This window comes from Embiotoca jacksoni, unplaced genomic scaffold (genome assembly GCF_022577435.1).
Source record: "Embiotoca jacksoni isolate LCO1_2020_lvr unplaced genomic scaffold, fEmbJac1.0.p SCAF_23, whole genome shotgun sequence".
NCBI lineage: Eukaryota > Metazoa > Chordata > Actinopteri > Embiotocidae > Embiotoca > Embiotoca jacksoni.
In genome coordinates, this window is record NW_027185374.1 from 2229105 (window position 1) to 2256370 (window position 27266).

Here is a 27266-nt window from a genome sequence, read left to right on the forward strand (position 1 = left end):
ATATACAGGAAAGACACTGCAAGTAACGGCAAGGACATATTTACACAGATTTGTCTTTTGCTATGAGTTAATTGTATGCGTGACTATGTAATACGACATTTATGTTTTTTTAAATATGTGGCAGCATCCTTAGATTACACATAAGGGAGCAAATCCTAAGTTTTAGATGCAAGAGACCAGTCTTGTATCTGCATGTTCGTGTCCCTGTGCTTCAATTTAAAGTGTTTTTTTTTTAATTTTACCGAGATCACAATCTTTCCAATTGTTGGAGGTGCCCAGTATAACCAGAGTTCCCATTATTTGTTGATAATAATGTAATTTGCTTGCAAAGTGTTTTCTTCCAAAAAAGTAGTTATGTTGATTATGAACATAATTAGAAGACAAACAGAAGATAGAATTGCGTTGTATTGTAATTAGGGTAAAGTTATTAAAGCGTGGGATTATTTGGCTCTTTCCAGGAATACTGCTCGTAGAGCTTCAGTTTAAACTCGGTGTCAATTTTATTAATTAATCTATGTCAGAATACCATTTAATCTTATTGTAAATTCATATCAGTGTGATATTTTCTAGACACGCTGTGTCTTCTTAATCCGTCTCTGACAGCAGACAACATATTCGACTTGTTGTGCTGAGTGACTCCATGCCTGAATACTAGCTAATCTGTCAGGGTTGCAAGGGAAATACTTCACTGTGTCCTTCTTTTTGGAAATACTGGGCTGGGAGAAAATAATCGGATCGAGCTTTTCTCTTCTGGGTTTCCCCGCTGATGAAACCTGTGGGCTTCGTCTTATAGATCCAATGCACTGAAGTCCACAGGTGTGGCTCAAACCACCGTGCACAATCAAAAGGATCACTGGAGGAGCTGAACGACCTTGAAAATATTAGCAAGCCAGATTACCAAGGTTGAACGTTATTATTCCTTAGAGGGGTTGGAGGTTGAATTGGAGGATGGATGAAAGAACAAAATGATGAAAAAGGGATGAGAAGATAAATGGATAGCCACAGTTAAGGAGGGAAGGGTTTATAACCTCTCATTAAACTCAAGTCTGATGGATGCATGAAAGGAGGAGATGGGGGGGGTGATAATGAAAACAGGAGAATTATGGGTGCCTCTTTGCCCTCATGTATCCTGTGGGTGTTGAGGAAAGGGTGCTGATTGAATGACTCAAAAAATCTCTTTGGGTTGCCACTTTTCTTCTTGACTGCTTCGACCTGGCGGAGTGGCAAATAATCCCCTCAAAACTTTGCATAATTTGTCTCTGGTTAGAATAGAACATCAAGTGAATCGCTGCTATCTCCTGGGTTTTCTCTGTCTTTCTCCCAGGTGTGTCCAACCTTATTTTTCCCTCCCTTTTGTCATTTTCTCCACCTTCCTTCTGACTCTAACACTCGTCTCCTCTCCTTCTCTTGACAGAATAACTTTCTGCCACCTGCCCTTCCAGAGTAAATGGTTGTACATCGGCACAGAACGAGGGAACATCCACCTCGTCAACGTGGAGTCCTTTATGCTCTCAGGCTACGTCATCATGTGGAACAAAGCCATTGAACTGTGAGTGGTTCAGCCTGCTGTTTTACCCTCTGATGCTCCCTCGCACATTTTGTCCCAAATGGTCTTTGCCTTCTCTCTTCTTTATTCACAATTTAGCATGCTACTGTATAACTTTGTGTCATATGGAGGGGTTTTCTATCCACAGCAAGTACTGACATTAATATTTGAACTGGGGTGGAATCAAATTCATATCATGTGCACTGCAACACTGATCTCAGAGTCTATTGACTCACCTTGCAATCACCAAAGTGAGGAATGCTTTGTAATCAGCATTTTACCTTGCAAAAGGTCAAATGTAATGAGATAAGAAAGAATCATTAGTCAGTCTATCATGTTCCCGGCCCAGTATCAGATTCCAGGTAGTGAGCAGCCTGTCTCTTCACTCTTTCAATGGATCTGTCAGCTTGACAGGCTCCATTTTGGTTCCCTGCTGTAGAGACTTAAATTATTCACTGGAGCGTTTTGCTTCACGCTTCCCCCTCATCTTCTTCTCTGCGCACGCGTGTGTGTGTGTGCGTGTGTGTGTGTGTGCGTGTGTGTGTGCGTGTGTGTGTGTGTGTGTGTGTGTGTGTGTGTGCGCGTGCGCGTGCGCGTGCGGAGACAGAGGAGAAAGAGGAGAAAGAGGAGGAAGGAGGAAGGGAGGGTGGAACAGGTGTCTGCCGAGATCAGTGTATGGTACACACAGACGTCTCGTCTCGTCGACAGGGCTGCAGGGAAGAAAAGACGAGAGTGAGTGGTGGGAGAGAGGGGGGGGGGGAGGGAGGGAGAGTGTAGAGGGGAGAGGAGTGGAATGGATGAGACAGGGCTTTTGCCTGGGGAAAAGGACATGCGGAGAGGAAGAGCGATGGAGGGGAGTGGTGACAGAGGGATAAATGCAGGTAACAGAGGGCAGAGCAGAGGATCGCCCAGAAGAAAGGAGTGTTGCAGAAAAGTCAGAATGCAGAAGTAGAGGGAAAAAGGTTTCCAATTTAAGAAAAAAGGGCAAAAGAGGAAGGAAAGGAGCGATAATGATGGGATAGAGAGTAGCGATGGATGATGGAGAGGTGGATACTAGTGGGCCCCTCCAGTGAAGGGCAAGCAATAACTCCCATTATTGTTTCACTACATTCGCCTCTTTTTCTCCTTTACCTTGTTTCACTGAGATGTCACTGCTTTTGCTGCAGACCACAAATTGTTTCAGCAAATCACCTCGATTTCAAAGCGCCTCCTGCGTGCGTGGAAGATATATCCATACATCTCTAGCTCCGGCTACATTGAAGAAATAATCTTGAACCATCAGTTTAATAAGACATCCGCTGAATGTACAGCCAGTGTGAATAATAATGAAATCAATCTGCGTTTCTTGAAATAATAGACTGGCATTGGAGCAGCGCTTTTATCCAAAGACTTTTCCCCATTCAAATACAAACACTCACACAGATTGTTGTGTGAAAGTTAACAATGCTCTTGCCACAACCTTTGGGAGCAGCAGGGGATCAGTAAGTTGCTCAAGGACACTACCACATGAAGACCGGAGGCCGGCGACTGAACCTGATTCCAGCCTTGTGATTAGTGTATGACCTGTGTGTGCTACAACACACAGCCGGCCCAAAATGTGAAAGCGTGTGACCTTGGTACCCCACGGTGCGTAAGACACACACACACACACACACACACACACACACACACACACACACACACACACACACACACACACACACACACACACACACACGCTGCTGTGACTAAAATAAAGTGTCTGTTGTTGAATTTTAAAATATGAATTACTATTCAGAAAATATATATATATATATATATATATATATATATAGGTTTAATTGCATGCCCTTGTTTGGCTGCATCAACCATCAACATCAACTTCTCGCAGGATGTTGTTTCAAGGTGAATCAGTTCTTTCCAAAACTCTGGAGATGGAGTATTACACTTAGAAAGAAAAACGTATGTTAAAACAAAAACAAGAACACACAGCTTATAAGTGGAACATTAAACAGACTCACGATCTTCTTTTTGACGTCATAAATTGCAAAATCATGAAACAAATTAACCATTTTGCTTGTCAAACATAATACATTTATAATTATTTCCCTTTGAAATATTAAAGTAACATGTATTTACGAAAAGATGACAAATACTGTGCCTTGTTTAATTTTTAATTCATAAAAGAATATTGATCTGCATTACTCTCACACCCTCTCCCTTCTCTCATTTCCACTTTTTCCTAAGATCTGATCGACATTTATTTGTACATCTCCTGTTTTTGCTCTCGATCCATTTCCTCAGCCCATCTTTAGATTAAATTGTGCTCATCATCATCATCGTACATCATATAGCCTTCTTTTGTGCCAACCATAACAGCTTTGTTAAGCCACAAAACTTTCTTTGGCATGTTGCTGTTTCGGTCCAAACTGTGGCTCTGCACGATTAGTTTGAGAAAATGATGTTTCTTTATCTTTTGGTTCAGGCTTCAGCCACTCAGGCGGCCGTTCTGTTGCGATATTGTGTCTTATAAGATGGAAGCAGCGCTGGGAATCAATTCTGTGATTCGCTACAGATGCACTCAGTTTGCATATCTGTTTGAGTGTGTGTCTGTGGTTTGCTTTGATGCAGATCAGAGAGGTGTGAGGTGATTCTCTTGTTCTCTCTCTCCTTGTGTCTCACTGCCAGCTGTGGGGTTAGTAAGGTTGCCGTCCAAATACAAAAGCTTCTGTCCCTCTCTTATTGTCCTCATGTGATGCTGTTATCAGATGAAGAGAGCCCTTGATCTAAATTACTGTAACTGCAATTATAGCTGCAGCGATTGGTTGAGTGATAGATTTCTAATCAGCAATATTTGCTATCACTCATTAAATGTTAAAGTCATTTATCAAACAACAATTGCTGGTTGCAATGTCTAAAATTTGAATTTGCTGCTTTTTCTGTTTCAGATTTTGAACTGTTGTTTTGACAACAATAAAAAGCAATTGGAAGATGTCACCTTGAGCTCTGAGAATCTGTAATTAACATTTTTCTGACTAAACAAATTATCATTGGGCCATAATTTCAAACAATGTTTATCATGCTCACCCACACAGTGTTATTTAAAGAATTACTTAAACATTTTATTCCAAGTCCTGCCCAGTACACCTCCGTTCTACTGTGGTTGCAGTAGTGAGGCTAAGATGTAGTGTGGGCTTGGGTCATCATCCCTGGGGCCCTGCTATTTGGAATGGCTGCAGTTGCTGTGCCAGTGGCCCCAGGCCTGGCCTGGCCCAGTGCTCTGTGTATTTGTATGACTCACACCTCTGTTCCCAAGCTACTGTACTGGAAACTGTATTGGACAAACACATATCTTACACCAAATGCAAGGCTCTATAGTTTAGTCAGTGCTGGAGGCATTTAGGCTACTGCAATAAGGCCACATGTAAATCTGTGTCTGTTCACATCATGCACAATTTGTCTGCATATATGCTCTGTGCAGTAAATGCAAGAATGTTTATATGTATGTATCTGGCAGCCTGTGTGTGTGTTTTGATTTGATTCAGCTAAATGGTCACAGGGTACAGAGAACCAAGGAGAAGTGGGACAGGAGTGGCAAATGTTAACAGCTTACTATGACACACAGTTCACGTGAACATGTTAACCTGAGGCATCTTCTGTTCCGTCCACGCTCGTTTTCTCCCACTCACCCACTCGAGACCCTGAGGCTCTGGTAAATTCTTGGTCAAATTTTTTTGTATGCTTCTGGCATACTGTGTTTTTATGCATGTGTGAGGTCCTCGGCTGGTACCACAGTGAGCCAGGGAGGCATCGCAGCCTCCAATGTCCTCAAAGGCTATCATAGTGGTTCCAGGACTCCAGGCTCTACATATAGGCCCGGTAGAGTGAGTTTTTCCTGTGGGACATAATACCATGTGTGTATTTTTAGGTGGAAATCATGATTCAGATTATTATGTTCAGTTCAGTACAAATATTTGTAGTCTCCTGCTTGTTTGAACTGTTTTGTTTAGTACAAAACTAAACCTATGTAACCAAGCAATGAAGGGTCTTACATTTTTGGAAATACTCTTATTTGCTGTCTTGCTGTCTCATGTTTGTCCATTACATATGAAGGAGACAGGTAGCGTAGCATAGCATAGAGACAGGAAACACTTGTAAACAGCCAGCCTCTACCCAAAGGAAAAAACAACAGCCTACCATATTCCATAAATATAACCAATTAACATGTTATTCCTTCTGTTTAAAAACAACATTGTGCAATTTTATGAGGGAATATGCTTTCATTAAGTTCTAGTATTATGGGTGAGTTATTACAGAGCAATCTTTTATGCTCAACTAAGCTAAGTGGTATAGATGTTCTCATCTAACTCTCAGCAGGAAGGCAAATAAGCGTATTTCTCAAAAATGCAAAACTATTCCCTTAACTGCAACAATTATCACATCGTGGTTGCTTTTCTCATTTTCGCTGTTTTTCGATACAGTTTTGAGAATATGTGTTTCATGACTGAGCTGCTAATGGCACCCCCATTCAGAGATGTAATGCAAAAAGCTCCTGATCGCTTTAGTTTGAGGATTTAGTCTAAAGGTTTTGATCATTCATGTTCTAAACATCTCTACATGTTCTCACTGAGGTAGAGGAGGTCAGGACTGTCATCTGGAACATGTTTTAAAGGTGGAAATTTCATACACAGGATTCTTCATGTAATCCTACATAATGATGACTAGAACACATGTACATGTCTAACGGGGTGAGGGATGAGGGCACATACGGTATGGGCGGGCTACAAAGGGGCTGTTCAAGCCATGTTGCCTCGGAAACACTGTCATGGTGACTGCACTTCTGCTGCCTCAGAGATTGTCACCTGTGATGACACCAGATGTTCAGGACTGTGTGTGCACGTGTCTGTGTGTAGTAAAGCCTTTGAACAGGCATACTGGATGACAATTTATGGTTTTATTCAAACACACATAATATCAGAAATCACATCATTTTACTGAGTTCACATTATTGATGTATATTATGTGTGTGTGAGAAAGGGGAAATGTGGGTGTGTCTTTTTCAAATTCAACGAGGTGTTATCTTTCCTTTTGCTCAAACTGCATCATCTACTCATCTAAAGACTCTTGCTTTATGGTGTGTGTGTGCACTCAGGTGTTGTGTGTGTGCTTGCAACACATACGTACAGTAACGGTCTATTTTCTTTAATGCACTGAAGCATTAATAGAAAGGGGGAATATTTAATATACAAAGAAAGATTTGGTGTAATAAAGATTTATAACAAATGAGGAATTTTAAGATTGTATTAGGTACTGTGCAAGCATTATATTTGCTATGGGGCATTGAGTTTAACTCTAGCAGTCACCTATAGGGGTGTGTGTGAACCTTGAATCAGTAGTGGAAAGACAAGAATGTGATAACTGTGAAAGATACTTTGATAATAGCGACTTGCTCACACCCAAACAAGCATGTATAGAAACAAATACATTTGTATGCATGCACAGTGAGATGTCTCGTCTCGCTGTGCTGAGTGGCTGATCATCGTGTGTGTGGGTGGTTTTGTGTGTTTGTGGCAGAGTATGGATGATTTTTGGGAGCCTGTCTGTGCTCTGCCCATCCTGCCTCTGTTGCCATGGTGATTCCTTTATCTCCAAACCTGAATGTGTATTTGTGGACTTTGTAAATATGTTCAAGTCTGATGTATTTACTCTAAACAGAAGCAGATTTCTTAGGGAGTCTCACAGGGGAACACATTGCACATAAAACCCTAAAACAAGATGAAATAAACCACAAATGATAGGAGGGGCTATTAGAGAAGTTGCATTTTGTAACTCGGCAACAGTGTAATTGTTTGTTATTGTGTCGAGGGTCTTGTTTACAATTGGGGCAGGTGTTAAAATGTGTCTTAATTGTGCTGACATGAAAATGGGTGTATGTGTATGTGTGGTGTGGACGGCTGTTCGCCGAGAGACAGCCACTGAAGGGGGATGAGATAAATCAACAGCTCCGGCTGCAGCAGAGCTTAGGTAATAAGGCTCCAGCACTAACAGGCTAAATATAGAGACAACTGACTGACTGCCTGTCCACTAACTGCTAGTTTCTAACACACACATGCGCGCACACACACACACACACACACAAACAAATTGTTACGTATTCTTCCATTACTTCTCCCTTTCAATATTAATTATAGATTGATGCAGATATTCAGAGCTCAATTGAACATTCATCCTCTGATAATTGATTTAAACTAAAACAGGTTCTTGGTTAAAATATGTACCTTATGATCTTGTTTTATGTTTTCATAACATCATCAGCATGTCCTGCCCTTCACTGTCAGACTATAGGATGGATAAAAAAAAAGAAAAAAGTCTGCACTACTGGTAGTGGTATTGGCCAAAACAAGGATTTGCCTTGCCTCATTTTTGCATTACTTACATTTGGTTGCAGCTCTTTTCTCTTCTTCTCCTTGCCAGGCATCCCTGCCCTTGCTCCATCGTACGGGGGGAGGGGGGGTTATGTTCCAGGCTCGATCACTCTTTTTCCACCACTGACCTTCCTTGGCATTCTTCAGCCCACATCATCTGTTTAAGGCAGGGCAGGTTAGGTAAATTCTGCTGCCACGGGGCACACAGAGAGAGGAGATTTGACATAAAGCTGTCTGGAGGGTAAAGCACAGACAGGACGAGCATTTTGTGCCGTCTTCTCCAACGACATGCAAATGGGGACACACACCAACGCACACGCATGCACATACACATAACCACCGGGGACCGCCGGGCCTGACACAGTCCTCCATCACAACCTTCAATTCTTGTGTCTTATGTCTGAGTGATTGGCAGCTCTGTTCCCCCAGCAGACCTCCTCTACAGGTTCAAAGACACTTGGTCCCCACCATAACCTTCTCTATACATTACTGTGTGTGAACTATTCTATTATCTTGTGTGCTTTCTGACTGTTGCATCACGGTTTAAAGAGAAATACTCTATTTGTCTCTCTCTTTGTCTCTCCAATAAGGTCCTCCAAGGCTCACCCTGGACCAGTTGTCCACATAAGTGATAACCCCATGGATGAAGGAAAGGTAAATGTACATTTATCTGCAGACAAACACCCACAAATGTGCAAAAGTTCACATTTTAGAGTATGTACATGTTCTGAGATAACATCTATATTGGTCTATGTCAACCATGAACAGCAAATTCATCTGCAGTGCAATGCTACTTTACCCTGGTCTCAAGATTAGTCCCACACACTCACATACACAGACCTATGTCCACCGTGCATTGGCAGCGCTGAACAATGTGTATATCTTTACAATACCAGGTAAAAAAAAACCCCACTCTGGCTTATTTGTATTTTTTAACAGTCGCATTTAAATGAAACCGAGAGTGTTTTTGAGCACTATGGAGAAAGTCATGCATTCACACATATACACATGACCATGAAACATTTCATGCTGCTCCAGTGATCATCAGTTAGCAGACACACCAAGAAACATAGAAATTTGCCAACAAAGCGACTGAAGTCCAGAATCTTTACTCATAATACTGTATGAAACTGAAACAGAGAAGCCAGTTTGCTCACTGCCTATAGTACTATTTTTCTCATTCGCTGCAGAGTTTTGCTCAGCCTTTAAACATTATAGACTATAACAGGTTATGCCTTTGGCTGAGAAGACAACCCCTCACACTCATCTATATTCCACCTACAATTTTTTTTTGCAACATACTGCATGTATGATTATGAATAGAACTGTGCTTGAATGCAGCCTCGTTGTCCCAGGGCCTTGCTAGATTTCTGTTGGTTATTTTTGTTTCATACATAAAAGTGACACACATTTCAATTTGAAAGCATTAAGACTGAGCGTGAGAGGTGTTGTTTCTATAAATACATGTAAGTTGTCAGGATCACTAAAGCCGTATGCTCTTTTTCTACATCTCTTTTTGCATGTTCTCCTATCGTGTCTTTTGAACCAGGGTGGGCAGGTTTCTCCCTGAGCCGTTGTGGTCTGCTTACACCTGACTTCCTTTCATGCCGTGTGTGAATGTCACATGTATTACTACTATTTCTGCCCATCATGGGGTCTTATTCTATCCTCTGTCCGTCAGCTCTCCTACCTATCTCACTGACTGCCTGTCGCTCTTCCTCTCCAGCTCGTAATTGGATTTGAGTCTGGGATCGTGGTCATGTGGGATCTGAAATCAAAGAAGGCAGAGTATCGCTACACTTATGATGAGGTAGGCAAGTCTCCCAATTTTCTTTTCTTCTCACAGCTTTCAGTCACTGCTTTGACTTCTGATCTACAGATTATCTTTTAATAAAGAAAGTGGGAATTAAAACACATATTCATGAACAGAGCTGTATAGCCTAGAGTTGTGGATGTGTGTGTGTGAAACGTGGACTGAGATATTTTACTACACATGGCAATGCTTGTGATTTCATCATGTGTATGTAGCTCACATACACACACACTGTACATGCACACACCTTTCTGAGAGTGAAGCTCCTCTCATCTGTTCAGAACCTGATGGTGGTACAAAAAGAGTGTTAACAGCAGAGGAATACGACTTTCTGCCTCCTGCTTCACCTCAGTAAGGGGGACAGGTTTGTCTGCATCAGAAATAGCAGCTCTAATTTGCTGTTTGATGAAGATGAAGCCAAAGTTTACCAGTCAGCGCTAACTGGACTCACTCAGTGGATTTGTGCTATGCAGCTGCAAGGGTAATGAAGATGCACATTAAAAAGTAGTTCCTCAAAAAATAAACATTTTGGTTGCTTCTTTTAAATGTCTGAAAGTTACTGTGCAAAGGCTTGTTGCCATGCTGCAGAATGAGATTTGTTGTGATGGATGCGATCTAAATGTCTAAAGCACCGACAACTTTTGCAATGTACTGTAATTAAATGTCTTTGCAAAACAAGCTTAGAAACACAGTCTCTCTGGGCAGCACTCTCGTCACAACTAAAGAAAAAAAAAAGTATGAGCTGTGTCATTTGCAAAGAAGAGCAGTTAGTGAAATGCATCTTTAACGATGTCATGATTTATACAGTAGAGTGCCGTGTGTTCGTGCCTCCACAGTCAATTTGCATTGTTGCGCAGGGATTTTGCTTGCATGTTACATTTGTGAAAAGGGTCCGTTAGTGGAAGGTCCACCTTTTTAAAAGGACTTAGTCATGTGGCTTCATGGCTTCCCCAGAGGCAGTAGTGTGTGCCTATAAATAACAGGTGACACAACAATAAAACACAGAGACGGTGTCAGAGCTGCTTCGATTCTCTCTGGGCCTGGCATGTGTCAAAGCTTGATGGTGTATTGTTAATTTAGCAACACTGCACACAGATGAAATCTTCATTTAGATCAAGATTTCTACTCATAATGCACCACTTAACTCCTTTTCAGCTAACATTTCCATTTATATACAGTTTATTGCATCACTTTCCCAGCTTTCTTTTAACTGTTTCCAGAAAGCTTATTTCTACTTACATAAACCTGCAGGATTGTTTTAATATTATTATGAATGTTATCCAAAAAAATGTTGGTGGTTGGATATTCTCAATATCTGCATATTTACAGCAAATGTATGTGTATATCTGATTACAGTCCGACCTCCCACAGTCCATGATTTAGAGTGCTAGTGGAAACTGAATAAGAGCTCTCATTCATAAGCTTGTCATTGAGGCTTACGCAAACTGAATGGCTGTGGACAGACGCACACACACACACACACACACACACACACACACACACACACACACACACACACACACACACACACACACACACACACAGTCAGCATGTACATAGCAATCCAGCAGTATCTGTGATACTTAGACACAGAGCTCAACTGCCTCTTTAAGATAATGAGATTATCGTAACTGTAATGCTGGTGGTCACCTTGTTGGCAGTGCTGCGATGCTGTAAGCACTCTGAGATACCCATGTACAAAAAAGATAGTGGATTTTCTATGTTGAGCATGTTGGAAGCTCTCGCTCGCTCGCTCTTTCTGTCTCTGCCTTTGCTCGGTCTCCCTCGCTCAGATAAGCTAATATCTTCCTGCTGCTCCTGGGCATTACAGTCTCTCGTATTGAATCTCCCAAAGGAGCTCATATCGTCTCTCCAAACCCTCACAGATACACCTCTCCAGAGACTGGGGGTTGATTGGGTGGGAATTGAGGGAGGGGGAAGGGAGGTGCTCCTGCTTCTCATTTTGCTCTCTGTGGTTTGCACTGATGGACTTAAAGAAAGGGCCCGCAACACCCAGCAGCTCTCTTTTGGTATGTCGTGACGTTATTCCCCCAGATAGAGTCAGATTTGTTTAAAGTTTAATTTGGCCCCAGACAATCTTTCAAATGGAATGCTTTGCTCTATCAATAGTGATGATGTGATTTCACTGTGAATTTTCTAATATTACTGTTGTGGACGGGCCTGAAGCCAACACTAATTAAACCAACTGAAGAGTGAGTGCCATAGGATGGAGCCTGTAGCTATACCAGGGCTTTATGGTGGGAGGTGTGGACAAAATGAATATGATCTTGATATTCACTTAAGCCATACAAATTATGTAATAATCTCATCAATGGAAGTCTCCTGTATAACAATGATTGAAATGCAGTTTTTGTTTCAAAATATGTATTTTTAGGTAAAGAATAAATATAAAAGATATAAGCTTGTGCTGTAACATATTTTAAAAACTTGCTTAGATAAACTTTGCCAGCCATTGTAAGTCAATGTAAGAACCTACTACGTTTTTGATTGATTTACAATAATACAATAATGATTATTATTTTGTTGGTGCACATTCACCAGCTAAATCAATCAACACAATCAACTGCACCCCCTCTGTTTGGTCTTTAAAATGTCAGAAAATAGTGAAAAATGTCAACCAGGGTTTTCCAAAGCTAAATGTGCAGTTTAAAATGTCTTGTTTTGTCTTGACCAACAATCCACAACCAAGATAATCAATTTATTATCATGGAGGAAAATATTCCCATTTTGGATACTGGATTCAGAGAATTTTTGCATTTTTTCATTTAAAAATGACCCAGAATGATTCATCGTTTTAGTTTTCTGTTGATCAATTAATCAATTATTATTGCTTCTCTACTTGGATCCCTCTCACATCACACTATTTTTCCTGTTCACTTGTCATTAAGATTATGGTGTGCAAGAACTTGACTGAAGTTTTCACTGCATAAATAGAGGAACGTTAAGTATCCTTAACTGATGACTATAATGTAAAAGTAGTTATGTGTTTGATTTTGTTGTGTTAAATCAATCATGTTTTCAAGTAAACAATGAGGTTTTATGGATACTTGGCTCTAATTCGATGTGAGTCTATAGATGGTAGTTTACTTCTGCCACAGTTGAAGCATATTCTTAACATGAATTATAAGCTGCTGATAATGCATGGATTAGTAGGTTTAACTCCAGTTGTTTGTAGTCAGTGACTGGCATCATTAATTTGTGCAAAACTTCCCTGTACAGCTTCTTTAAACAATACTGTAGGGTGAAACAACTTTTCACAGCTATCAAATCCTTTGTGAGTTTTACTCCTCCTGCTGCGTGCTCTTTTTTTCTGCCGTGTGCTTTCATTCAAATCCTATTTACCCAGAAGCTTGCTGCCAAGTATCAAAGTTGTCGACTGAAATGAACAAGGAATCTTTTCCTCTTCTTCATTTCAACAACAAAGTAAGCCAGCAGACCATGCAGTGATGGATTCAGACTTTGTAATAAGCATGTCTTAAAGCATATTTTCATTTTTTGATGGATGTTTCTGAATGTTTAAACAAGTGAAAGGCAGTCTACGGTCTCTGATTTTAAATGATAGAGGAGATGAATGTGAGTAATGTTGCTTCCTCTTGGCACATTTTATTTTATAAAAAATAAACCTTGCAAACGTTCCCAGTCAACATCTCCAAATAGCAAAAACTAATGAAACTGTTCAGACTCAAATAAAAGCAGCTTTTGTTAGTTACAGAACTGCAGAATTGTCAGCAAAGCGGCCAACTTAACCTGACTCCCAGATAACAACAAAGTTTCCAGCAGAGTTCAGACAAACAGCACAGGTGATAAAACTTTTGTTTTTAAGAGCTCTCAGAGCTGAGAGAGCACGTCTTCCACTCTTTGTGGATTGTCTATTATTAGCTGAAGATCAGCAGTATGGGTTTCTAGTGAGCGCTAGCCAGAGACCATCCGTCACGCTGACCCTGCCTCTCTCTGCTCTGTCTGACTCAACACCTTGGTCTGAGTCCGAGCCTGATGGATGGTTGATATTGGAGCCAGATCCAAGTTTCTCCTCTCTCAGTCTTTGTCTCCTGGTGTCTCTCACTGGATGCATTGATGAAATGTTTTTTTTTTTTTTTTTTGTCACCCTTTTAATAGGCCCATTGTTCAAACTTACTAATTTATTGTACAGTCTGCTTACACAATAAGCCCATCCTTTGTCTTTCTTCAGAGCTCAATCTTTTTCTACATTTTTTTCTCTACTTCCCTTCCTAATGCTCTAACTATTTCTCTTTTTCTTTATCTCCTAATATTTATTTGTCTTATTTTTCTCTTGTACTTTGCCTGATTATTCTGGCACTTTCTATCTCTCCATCTACTTTGTTTCTGTCTCCCTTTTCTATCTATCAAATCATGGAAAGAGACAAATGATAGAAATTGTCGGTGTGAAATGATAACCAAGAAGTGTTTGTGCACAAACGCAACCCACACCATAGTCTGTCTAAATTTGCACTGTTACACACACAAAAAAAACAAGGCGTAAAATGATTTCCCTCAACCACTAATCATGAATTAATTCACATCCAAGAAACACAGCGATTGCCTACTTTATATTTCATACCAGAATTAATATTGTGAACAACAATACAGTGTTTTCAGTGCTGCAAGCAGGTTGAGTCAGATGTAAACCAACACTTTTTTTTAAAACCACTTCCAGATGGGTGAGAGTCTCCACAAAAGAGAAAATGGACTTATTACTAGACAGACAAGCTTACAACAAATTTCCAGTGGTGTTCATTCTGATAGACAGCTCTGTTGTCTTGCTTTAATGTGTCCTCTTGCTGTAAATCCTTCCCATCTGGTTGTCTGAGAGGATTAAAAACAAATGCCACCAAATGTTTTATAAACTCTATCTAGCACTTTTCTTCCCCCCTCAAACAGATAATTTAACTATTCATAGCTGTTGGGTCATTTGGCAAGTCTGGTGCTACATATCATTCTTTATACAGTATGATGTTGTAATGTTTATTCTGAACTGAAAGATGTTGAAAATGTCCCTAAAATGTTTGTAACTGTCAGTCCACTGCTTTGATCTGAAGTGATTTATTTTTTTTTCAATGTTAAAGTTGTGCCACATTTCCTTTTGCCCTTCTGGCATTTTATAGAACATTCATGAACTGCTGGCACTATTCAAGACTTATATAAATATGAGTGTAACATATTTATCAACAGATTCTTGTCTGTTTGATCATTTTGGTCATTTGAAAAATACTGCCTAGTCATAGAAACAAAACAGGTGTAGTGCACAGTGGAGTGTAGGACTAAAGCCTTTTTTCAACATCAATGCAGTCAGTCTGTGTAAAACAAGAGTCATCTGCCAAGCTAATGACTCTGGCAACCTGCTCCAAGTGGTAATAGTGACATGCTCAGTATAGGTGTAATGTTTACCATAAATAGCATACTAAATCAAAAGTTTAGCTTGAAGCAAGCTAATATTTGCTAATAAATAACAAATTGCAGAATGTATGATGGTAATGTAATTCATTTTCCAAGTCTTTTTCATGAATTTAAGTACTGGACAACAGTTTTGATCTGATGATGGCACGAGTTGAAAGTCAGGAGATCACAAAATTAAAATTCAGACTGACGCTAGGATTTCTGGCTAAGAAAATGTCTTTACGGAGATTTGTCTTTATTTTTAAATCAAATGGATTAAAGAGTGAATGACTTATGTGATCATCCGGACTTCATCTAAGAAGACATCACCTTGGTGTCAAAATCCCAACTTTTCAAACAGTTTGACAATGTACTGTACCTCTGAAATTATAGACCAAAGTCTTAGTGGTACTTTGATATAAGTATTAACATTACATTGCATCATCTTTTTTAATATAGAACAAGTCTTAATTGGTAAATAGAAGCTCACTGGGGCTTACAGGGCTTATGTAACAACAGCAACACACAAAAACAGAAACGGAGAGGATTTCATGTTCCAATACAAAAATGGATTGCTCAGCAGGAATTAATGTTGACATTTTTTCTCCCAACAGCTTGTTTTTTTAGATTAAGCCTTTTTTGGATGATTTTTTTTATTACTTGGGACAAATTACAATCGTTGCAAGAACCCCTGTTTGTGTGTGTACTTGTATTACACGTCTTGTGGGGACAGTCAGATTGTTGGGACTTGAATCCCTTTTGGGAACGAGTGCTCATAATGTAAATTATTGCTTTTAAAGGAGAATACTTGGTTTTAAGGTTATGATATAGGTTAGATTTAGATGTCAGACTGCAAATATTAATTATGGTTGAGTTAGGGTAAGTCTCCATGAGAATACGTCAATGTCGTTTTCTCTGAAGTGATGGAAACATGACCGTGTGTGGCACTTGAGGGCTGATTTGGGTCCCAGTGTGACACAATGCTGGCAGATGCTGTTCTGACTCGGGCTGAAATATGCATGTTTATGTTTATGTCTGTTTTACATCATCAATCTGTGTGTTTGTTAAAGTGAAAGTGTGTGTGTGTGTGTGTGTGTGTGTGTGTGTGTGTGTGTGTGTGTGTGTCCATGTAAGAGGCTCCTGTGTGATTGTAATAAGTGTTGACTGAATTCCCTCATCCCCAAAGGACAAATCTGTGGAAACTGACCTAATGTAATAAATCATGAAATTAGTCTTTTTAATTAGCATTGTTTGATTTGATGAGCGCCATGTGTTTGAATTACCCTACTCATCTTCCAATTAAAAACAGCTTATTGTTGCCTATTGAGACTGTCACAGCGAACAATACACTGATAGATTTCTAGAAGTCTGTCTGGAAGTCTTGCTGAAAAACAATTTGTGGCTGAATGGGGGATTTTTCTAATATACGTGTGATGAGTTTCAGCATTTAGTATTTTCTTAAATATCCGCAGATCAAATCTTTCACCTTGGCTGTAGTCAGCATAAAGAAAACAATCTTAGATCCCTTCTACTCATATCTAAGCTCATTGATGTCTAACATCTATCCATAAATTGCTAAATTAAATGGAAACGAGACCTATAGTCCCGGCCAGTGCTGACTTTAGGATGTGGGTCCCCAACAATGCCCACTGTATGTATAATTACAAGTAAAACTTAGTCTTCCATAATTCATTTCATTTCAGTGTGAGATGCACAATTTTTTTTACAGAATCAGAAATTAGTTAATTGAGAACACCTGTGATAACTACATCCACGCCACCTGGCACTGCACACCGGTGAATCACTTCAGGCAAAAACATCGCTGACAAACTAGCTCTCCTTCTTGGCAGCTGCATCCCACCATCCCCGACACTTTCCGAACGCCACCGCTGCCAGCTTATTAAGACACCTAAGCCATTACTCATCATGTCAAATTATTTTTAAGCAAACAATCCACATGAACAGGAAATCAGGAAACTCCATAACCAAAGAACTTTATCCATGAGTCATTAATTGCGCAGCAGGAGTCTGTGTGTCTGTGTAGCTCACCGTGACCTCGAGGAAATCTCACTGAGAAAAGCAAAATAATAAGACTTTTGAAAAGGCTGTGGATCGAAAAACAGGAAACTATGATTTAGTTTAGTTGGACATAAACAACTTATTCACAATTTAAAACTTTCATCTTTGCCATTTTAAGCTCTGGTCAAGCAAGCCTATTTAAAGGATAGCATTCTTTATTAGCAAGCGATGGATTGGTGTCATTACCCGACAAAGAATAAAAATATGAGACAGTTTACTGTGACAGATAAAACTTGGTTTATTGTGGTGAGTGAATCACTGGTGTCGTTTGAGCACAAGTTGACACTGTTTCCCGTGCTAAGTCATGTAGCTGCTTTCCTAAAACCTCAGCAGATTCAGGTAGCCTGACACAAAGCATCTTTCATGATTAATGACACACCGAAGGCAAAATTCATATACAACTAAAAATTCATTGCAGCTGAAATTGAAAGAGATTGACTTAACCTGACTGTATTTTCACATTGGCCCTGACAGCGAGGTAATCACTCATTTCAGATGAGTGACGTGAGACAAAGTAGCAGCTTTAGGGAGACAAGGTAGACAGGATCAGTAGCAAGTTCCCGTTTAAGCGATGAGGGGAACTTTAGACAGAATTTCTATCAAATAGTGCTTGGAGTAAAGTGTGTACTTAATCAGTCACTTAGCATGACCAGCAAGCTAATTTTTCAGAAAAGGCTATAACTCATGTCAGAGATCAATATTTGTCTGTAAAATAATGAACTTCCCACAGACAAAGCGTTTGGTTTGTCATGAGCGCTGCAGTGTTACTGATGCTGCAGGTGTTGTGGAATTTACTCAATATCATAATGTTCACTGGTTTTCATTATTAGCTATGAAAAGCGCATCAATAAGCAAGGTTGCCCTTCAATGGCATTCTTAGGTCATGATGTGTTTGTATTTTCAGTGATTTCTTATCAGTTAAATCATCATGAGCCAGGCTCACAGCAGGACTGTTCAGATGTTGGGAAGGACAGAGGACGATGGTTCCAACTCTTGTCTGTCTCTCCTTATATATTCATTTAGTTGTGAGCTTGTGTCCGTATCAGAGATCTGTATCTACTCTATTTAGTTCACCTGTACCCGCCTCTGGCTTTTTTTAAGCCCTGACTAAACACTTAAACTTGCTCCCTTTTTAGCATCAGTGGCTTTTCTAGAAAACTATGTAGATATTAGGATTTTGATTACTTTTATTTCATCTAAACGTGTGGTCGTGTCTTTACTTCTTTGCTTGACTTTTAAATGCACAAAAAACTCACAACCTCAAACTAAATACTAAAGGATTTTGTTTTACCTCAATTCAATATCTTAAATCCATGGCTCCAAATGACCCTGAATCAGGGTTATCTGGTTCAGTTATATTGAATGTTGAAGATAAAAAAAAGTTCTTGATCGAATTTGTATCTTTAAAAAAATTGAATTTTGAAATGTATAACCATGATAATAAAAGTCATATGTAAGCTTCTCCCGATATGATATGCATTTATGACTCTTTTATCTCACTTTAACCATCTGTCCAAGAGTACAAAGTCACGGACATCACCACTCATGAACGTTATGCACCGTATGGCTGTGGTAATGCAACAAACTTGTAGCGTCAGGGACGTGGTGGCATATGATGTTTTCAACTTGCTCAACCACTGTCTCCTCCCTCGCCTCTTTGCCTGTCGTTTCTTAGGCTATCCACTCAGTTGCCTGGCATCACGAGGGCAAGCAGTTCATTTGCAGTCACTCAGATGGAACTCTGACCATATGGAACATCAGAGGCCAGGGCAAGCCCATACAGACAATCACACCACACGGTAAGTCGCGGAAGGCGCGCGCACACACACACACACACACGCACACGCACACGCACACGCAGGCTGTGTCTGAAATCACTACCTGACCCACACGTTTAATACTTTGTCATGTTTACATACAATTTTCATACAGGAATTCAGGGAGAGGACCAGACACTTGTGCAGGGCAACTGGAGGACACAATGTATTAAACAGGAAGTGATCTGCAGCAAGATGCATGATGGTCTCATCATACAATGCTTTTGGAATTATATGTTAACTATCTGGAAGCTGATCTACAAACATACTGCAAGCATATGATAATTCAGTGGTTTTATCTTTGAAGACATTTACATGGCTCCAATCTCAACTAATACAATGTCCTGAACCTAATTTAACTCTTAGTACATCTAAGTTTATAAGGAGTGTAGGAATTCAATATTTGATCTTGATTCCTGACAGTAAACATCGTAACCATCACAGAGTGAGACATTTTCTATGCGACGGTCAAAAAACGTGAATCAAAATATTCTCGTATCAGTGCATTTGTTGTGCAAAACCTCCCAAAAAATGGCTCAGGACTCCCACAGAGAGTTGTGAGATGAACCTAAAGGGGTGTGTGATGTTTACTGACACAGCAAATGAGATTTTTTTTTTTTGCCACAGTTCCATGTTAACTTGTTTTCAACCTTTGCTTATTTTGTGAAATATTGACTATCTTTCCCTCTTTGCTTTTTTAGAACATGTTCAGATTAAACAGACTTATAGAAATGCAGCCTGTGATGATGCGTTGCAAGTAGACTTTGCTTTGTACTGAGGGATCTGAACAAAAACGTTGGTCACCATGTGTGTGAATATACCATATACCTTTAAAAATACGTGAGGACATCAAATTTCATGTGTTGTATCCATATGGAGATTGATACATCAGTGTCTTTAGATCAGAGTCACCCAATTTGGGGCACTTTCTTTGCATTGTCTGCCACGGCATTTGACACGCTTCTGCTTAAAAAGTTACTATTGGGCCGATTAAAGACTAGTATTTTAATTGTTTAATTCAGAATGTAAATTTTGTGTGAAATATATTAGATTTGAATGAAATATAAACATTTATTTTTGGCCCGCTGCCCTCCAACCAGATCAATCCTTGGCTCTTCACAGGAAAGAATTTGACTACTTTTTCTTTAGATCATCACATAAAAAAATAAAGCCACTGATTCTGATTACTTACAGGTCTTATATAATACTGTATACTTTTACAGTTCACTGTTACCACTGCCTTCTGTGAGACGTGCTCTCGTTGTTGCCATACATCAAGAGTCTCCCTGCACATGGCCCCCTGGTTGTTTCCTCATTTCATTTAGAGGATTATTGTCAGTTCAATTATGCCCTGCCTCTGTTTGCTTTACTTCGTGCCCACATGCACATTTGTTAGTGCCGGTGCTGTTTATTTCCTGCAGAAAGCGAGTCTGCTCTTTTGAAGATGAATTCTAATCCATACTCCTCTGTCCCACACACACACCTACTCATCTCACAGAGTACTTTGACAGTTCACCCAGATTAAGGACCTGGAAGGAATAGACAGAGTGTGTGACAGCGGCGACTGGACAGAGAGAGCAAGAGAGGAACAAGGAAAGGATTTAAATCAAAGGAAGGAACTTCTAACCAGTTTCTCAAGCTGGTTTAGTGTGTTGGGGACTGCAGAAAGGATTTCACCACACAGGCTTTTTAATTAGTTGTTTCTCCCACTGCTATATGCATAATTAGTTTGGTATTTAATGGCCAATTATGCAAATTCCTTTGACAGATTTAAGGCTTATAAGTGCTCCTTTAATTGTCTTTTTCGATATCCGTTATTTAGATGTTGTTATTAAAAGTGTTCTTTATTATACAGACCTGCATTCGGGCTCACTTGGTAATATTTTAGACACATTCAACCATTTACTGTGCATTGTGATACAAAACTATGCGCAGGTAGGCACGGATGTGATGAATGTGCAAATGTCCTTCGCAGTGACGTCTCTCGAGGTTGGAATAGATGGGTTCTGTAAATCATCCATGATTTTCACACCTTCTTTGCATGTCCCGGCCTCTGCATTAGTCTTTCTCCTCTCTGATGAATAGGCTTCTGTTATTGTCTGACGACTGTTCAGCGCAGCATTTTAAGTGCAGCTTCTGGGGGGAAAAAAAGAAAAAGAGATGACAGGAGAAGCAAGATGAGAGAGAGGAGGTGAAGAAGAAGTGAACTGGCAAACTAAAGTAACTTCTGTTTGTTCTATTTTAGGAAAACAGCCCAAGGACGGGAAGAAACCAGAGCCTTGTAAACCCATTCTTAAAGTGGAGTACAAAACAACTAGAAATGGGTAGGGTCCCTCTTTCTCTCTCTCTCACACACACACACACACACACACACACACACACACACACACTAATATACACTTGCGCACATGCACACATGCTTGGGCATGAATGTATTTAATTAACTCAGCTGTGACGTAAGACACAACAAGGTTATTTACATGAGTTAATAACTCATGCAGAGGCAGTGAGTTACAAATGTATGCTTCCCTTGGAGAAGGAGCTGCCCACAACTTCCCACAAGTCTTATATCAATCCTGCTGAACAAACCATTTCCTAGCAACAACACTTCTTTCTACTTAACTATCAGGCTGTAATGTAAGTGACAAACTCTGTGTGAGGTGTGTTGATATTGAATTCAGAAACTCTTACTCCTCCTCGCATCACAGTCTTCTTCAGCTCCACCTCTGTTGTCATTTACTGTGTATCAGGACACCTTACATATACTGTACCATAATATACTGTGTAGTTACTGCACAAACACACACACACACACACACACACACACACACACACACACACACACACACACACACACACTAAAATCCTAATTCTTTTAAAGGTAAAATCAAATTAACTCATGGTTTCTGGTAACGTGTACCAAATCGTAAGGCAAATCCTTAAAGTCAGTTTACCTGCTGGTTCCATTAAACATTATCATTATTTAATGTGTAAGAATATACAATATTTAAGAATAACTATATTTTTAAATAAAACACTTTCATATTAAAACCTTTATGCCTATGCTTGTGTGTGTGTGTGTGTGTGTGTGTGTGTGTGTGTGTGTGTGTGTGTTCCAGGGAGCCCTTCATAATCTTGTCCGGTGGTCTGTCTTATGACACGGTGGGCCGGCGGCCATGTCTGACGGTAATGCATGGGAAGAGTACTGCTGTGCTGGAGATGGACTATCCTATAGTAGACTTCCTCACACTTTGTGAGACACCATATCCTAATGGTAAGTGTGTGTGTGTGTGTGTGTGTGTGTGTGTGTGTGTGTGTGTGTGTGTGTGTGTGTGTGTGTGTGTGTTTTGGTCTGCATGTGCACTTACAGTACAGTATGTGTTTTAACCAGTCAGTGTTTATATGTATGAGGGTTATATTTGTACGGGAATTGTCTCCCTTTCCTTCTTTTGGACTCACACACACACCGATACACACACACACACACACACACACACACACACACACACACACACACACACACACACACACACACACACCTTTTTGTTTTTTAATTACGTCGGATTGCTCGCCCCTGTGTTAGTGCTTTTCTGTAATGAATATGAAATTTCCCAAAGGAGCCTACTTTTCAGTTTCATTAGCTGATGCACAGAATATTACATTTTCATTTCATCCCTTTGAACACAATAGCCTTATATCTAAATTAAATTATTATCTTATATCCTGTGTCGGAAAGTCAACAGCTACGATATGGGATCCTGCATGTATGTAATCCTGTATTTAATCTGTGCTGCTGTGTTATCGGGCACATATACAGCCACAGAAAGGATTAATGAGTTACGTAACAGTGGTGACTTCATTATGTCACTGGGTCTTTGGATTACACGATGCATTTCTGGCAGATAGTGTGTGCCTGCACATGCTTCAACCATCATGAGTGATGATGTGACTGCAGACGATGCAAAATGTAACATGTACTCAAAAATGTTTGGAGGGAAAAAGCAAATGGCAGACAAAGTGCCATAACTAATACTAGTTCACACACAACAACCAGCAGACAGATGCAGTTTCCAGACAAAGGAATGATTAAAAGCGCAACTCATAAAAATAAATACAGTGTAAGTTTCTCTGGAAATAGTGTAACAAAAACTTATAGAATAAAGTCCACTTGCTTGTTTTTTTTCTAAGCTTTTGGCCACATGTCATGGCATTCCTTAAAGGATGGATTTTTCTTAGTATTGCCTGGTATTCTCAGAAAGGAATTGACGTGTCTGAAATCCCAAAACATTTACGAGGGTGGATCAATAAGCTTGGAGACTGCTGCTCTTGCATGTGAACAGAGTGCACTGCCATGATGTGCATGGAGCAGGAGGAAAGTTGAACCCTAATGAGTTCAACACCAAGTTCTACTGTGATGTAAAGAGGCATCTGAGGAAAAACTTTGAGTGTAATTGACCTGAACTGTGGCGCTATGGCAGATGGGTTCTTTAACATGACAGTCCGTCCTTTCACAACGCACTGAAAACACACAAGTTTCTCGACCACAACAACATAATTGTTGCTCCCCACCACCCCTACTCACCAGATTTGGCTCCCTGCGACTTCTTTCTGTTCCCCAACGATTTGTTACATACTTTTATGTGCGCTCTCTGTTCAAGTTTCCTGTGTGTAAAGAATTGCTGACGCACTGGACGACTGCTCATAAAAACTTGTGTAACTCCGGTGCTGATTTTGAACAATTGACAACATTGTTAACACTTACTCAGTACAGTTACATGTATACTGTACCTTTCTCCTGCCTTGTGCATGTCACGGTGCTGCGGTCCGTTCGCGCGCAAGAACAGCAGTCTCAAAACATATTTATCCACTCTTGTACATACATTTTATAGCTGCTTAGAATTGCTTCATTCAAAAAATGCCAGGAGGACTTGAAGCCCCACATTTTTACCATTACTGTCTGGCAAATCAACTTTAATCGATATATAAATGGATCCATCCCAATCAAACAGAGAACACATGATTAGACCTAGAACAATCAGTATGTAAAGACATTCAGATCTCAGACTTACCTTTTCTCAGCCAATCCTAGGATTCTCCAATTTTACTCCCATCAGAAACAACCCTGATTTTTTAAGTAACAAAAAAACACTTAACTTCTGCACATGGACTACAAAAGGCTCATCTTAAACACATCTTCCATAATAACAGGCTGGTTTCATTCCCCCACTCGGTCCAGATGTTTGACATCGGGAGAAATCAATTCCTGGAATATCTGCAATTTAAATCATTCATTCAAACAAAATGCCATATTATGCCATCCAATCTTCCTCCCTCTACCTCAGAATGAATTAACATCACGACCTCAAAACAGCTCCTCTTCAAAATATACAGAATAATTTTACAGTCTGACTACGCTGTCCATACCATCAATAAAATGGGAACTACACCTATCCATTACTCCTGGATCCAATTTCCACAGAATTCATTGTACTGGGCAAAAAAACATTTAAAATGAGATTTTCATATGATATCTGTTCACATTGCACACAAAACAGTCCGGATAGCTACGTTCATGCCACCTGGCACCGCACACCCGTTAATCACTTTTGGAAAGAAATCACAGAGTCACTGTCCGTCATCCTGCACTGCCACATCCCATTATCCTCCTCACTCTGCTTACTAGGTGACCTATCAACAATCAAACTGAAGAAAACAAACAATAGATTATTCCTTGTGGCCCTAACTATCGCCAAGAAAAGTATCCTCCTGAACTGGAAATCAAGGAACACCATACACATTACACACTGGAAAAACCTTCTAATAGATTACTTCTCTATGGAATCAAAAATTCTGCAACAGATTCTCACTCGATTTGGTAATCTCTCAAACCTGAGCCCATCTATCCTGTTATCTAACTTTTGTTTTCTTTGCATATCCACAATCATAATTTAAGTGCACGCACGCACGCACGCACGCACGCACGCACGCACGCACACACACACACACACACACACACACACACACACACACACACACTTGCCTTGATACCTGAAATGAAGACAAACTGATATACTCATATGCTGTATTATATTTTAAACTTGAGTCCTTACTTATGTGCTATTGGAAGTATAATTAAAACGGACCAATTATCTCTTTATTATCAAGAAGATTTTTGGGGGGTTTGGTTAACTGGTTTGCAAGTAGTTTCTATTGTTTGGTGAATCAGCAGTGAAAGTGGACATCATTACAGTTGCTAGTCAGACTTCCCAGTTGCCAAAAGTGGGTACAGAATGTGAATCACTTCAGAACCAGGGAAGTAAAAGGACAGAGACATAAAATGTCAAATAACCTTGGATTTGTACCAAACAGGTGTACCCCAGTCACTGTGAGTCTTTTGACAGACCAGTTTACAACCAGACATCCTCAAATAGTACATATCTGAATGGTAGAACCAGTTATGATATTTCCAAATCAAATATGCTAAATAAATGAAGAAGTGGAGCTACTGTTTGTATGTAATGCAAAGTCCTGTGCTTTATGACTGCTGTGGGTCCCGACGGAGCTTGAGGGCAGCTTTGTATTTCTTTCCTTTCCCATAAATTTTGTTGTGGTCTTGTTTAGTGAGGCTTTGAACTCCCAGCTGCTCTGATTTAGTCCCTGTCACCAGCAAACCGATGTGGGAACTCTCAACTGGACATGTGATCTGGGTTATTCTACTAAAATTAAACAATATTTGGATTCATTCTCTACAAAATTGAGCAGCATAGTGAAGGCTGTACCGGCTCCGATGTTGTGCTTCCATAGATTATGCAATTCAAAGTTATATATTCATCCATTACCACAGTTAAGTTACAAGAGACTCATCCTAAAGTGGAAATATTACATTTTACTCTCAAATGAGACTGATACAAATATTCAACCAAAGCGATATTCCCAACTGTTATATTATTCATAGATTAATATATGTAAGCGTATGGCTTTCCTGCCCTCACACCTTCAGGGCATAGAAATGATTTGCCGTATAAAGTGTAAGGAATTGATCCCATGTGGTTTTGCAGATTTCAGAGGACTTCTTTCTTGAAGAATTACAATACTGATAAGACTGCAGTGTGATGAACGACTTGTCTTTGTGGGTTTCATTTTACAGATTTTCAGGAACCTTACGCTGTGGTGGTCCTTCTAGAAAAGGATTTAGTGGTGATCGACCTTGCACAAAATGGGTGAGTCTGGCACTGTTAAATAATTCTTCATCATCTTGACTCCTTTTCTTTCTTTCATGTGAGCTAAAATACTGCAGATGACCTGTTCGTGCTTCTTATCTCTGTTATTTATTGCCCCCTTCTTTTAATAATTATACAGCTTACTTTCATAATTTATATTATTAAGGAATGTCTGGCATTTATTGAAATCCAACTTTAAGCAGGCATGCAGTACTGACAAGTACTAATGGACTGATAGTGGCAGACTGACTGATGTCATTCAGAGAGACTTTGTCTGTACTCTCCTTTGAACAGTTACCCCATATTTGAGAACCCCTATCCTCTGACTATCCACGAGTCTCCTGTGACCTGCTGCGAGTACTTTGCCGACTGCCCTGTGGACCTCATACCTGCACTTTATTCTGTCGGCTCGCGGCAGAAACGACAGGGCTACAGCAAAAGGGTACGATGCAAGAAAGCTTTATGTTGTAACACTGGGTCTTACTGCTGATGTTGTTCCCTTCTTTCTCTGAAACCTTAACAGACAATCTTTCATATCATATCCATGGTGAATATCAGGCTTTGGGATGAGACACAGAGAATTAAAGAGAAAAGACTTCTTTCCAAGATTACAATTTTGCACAGACAGGCAAAAAGGGGGAAAAGGAAAACTCATTTGTCAGGGAAGAAGAGATATTAATTTGTTCTCAGGTTGTACGTAGTGTATCCACAACACATTCATTTTGACTGGAGGTACTTTAAGGAGTGGAACAGATGTTGTGTCCTTAAAATTGTCTCAAATCCACAGAGGTTTCCTGGTAATACTGTTCAGTATTAATAACAAGAAAAACGGAAATTTACTTAAAATAAAAGACCATTTAAACCCAAATGAATAGTTTTATTAATTCAGTTTAATTGCATGCTTTTCTTTAGAATTGTACACTTTTGCAAGTTCAGTTGACCCACTGTTCAAAGACTAAAAGCCTCTAAGTT

At 39.8% G+C, this 27266-nt stretch overlaps 1 protein-coding gene across 4 annotated transcripts in view; it reads left to right on the forward strand.

Annotated features, from left to right (window-relative positions):
• Nucleotides 1-27266, forward strand: part of stxbp5a (syntaxin binding protein 5a (tomosyn)) — an 88113-nt gene that overhangs the window by 41050 nt on the left and 19797 nt on the right. For all 4 annotated transcript variants that reach the window (XM_069158217.1, XM_069158215.1, XM_069158216.1 and 1 more), the window contains exons 5-12: nt 1415-1549; nt 8541-8604; nt 9677-9760; nt 18933-19056; nt 21320-21398; nt 22194-22348; nt 26222-26294; nt 26589-26736. In XM_069158217.1, the coding sequence (XP_069014318.1) occupies nt 1415-1549; nt 8541-8604; nt 9677-9760; nt 18933-19056; nt 21320-21398; nt 22194-22348; nt 26222-26294; nt 26589-26736 (862 nt within the window). The remainder of the gene's footprint in view (nt 1-1414; nt 1550-8540; nt 8605-9676; nt 9761-18932; nt 19057-21319; nt 21399-22193; nt 22349-26221; nt 26295-26588; nt 26737-27266) is intronic.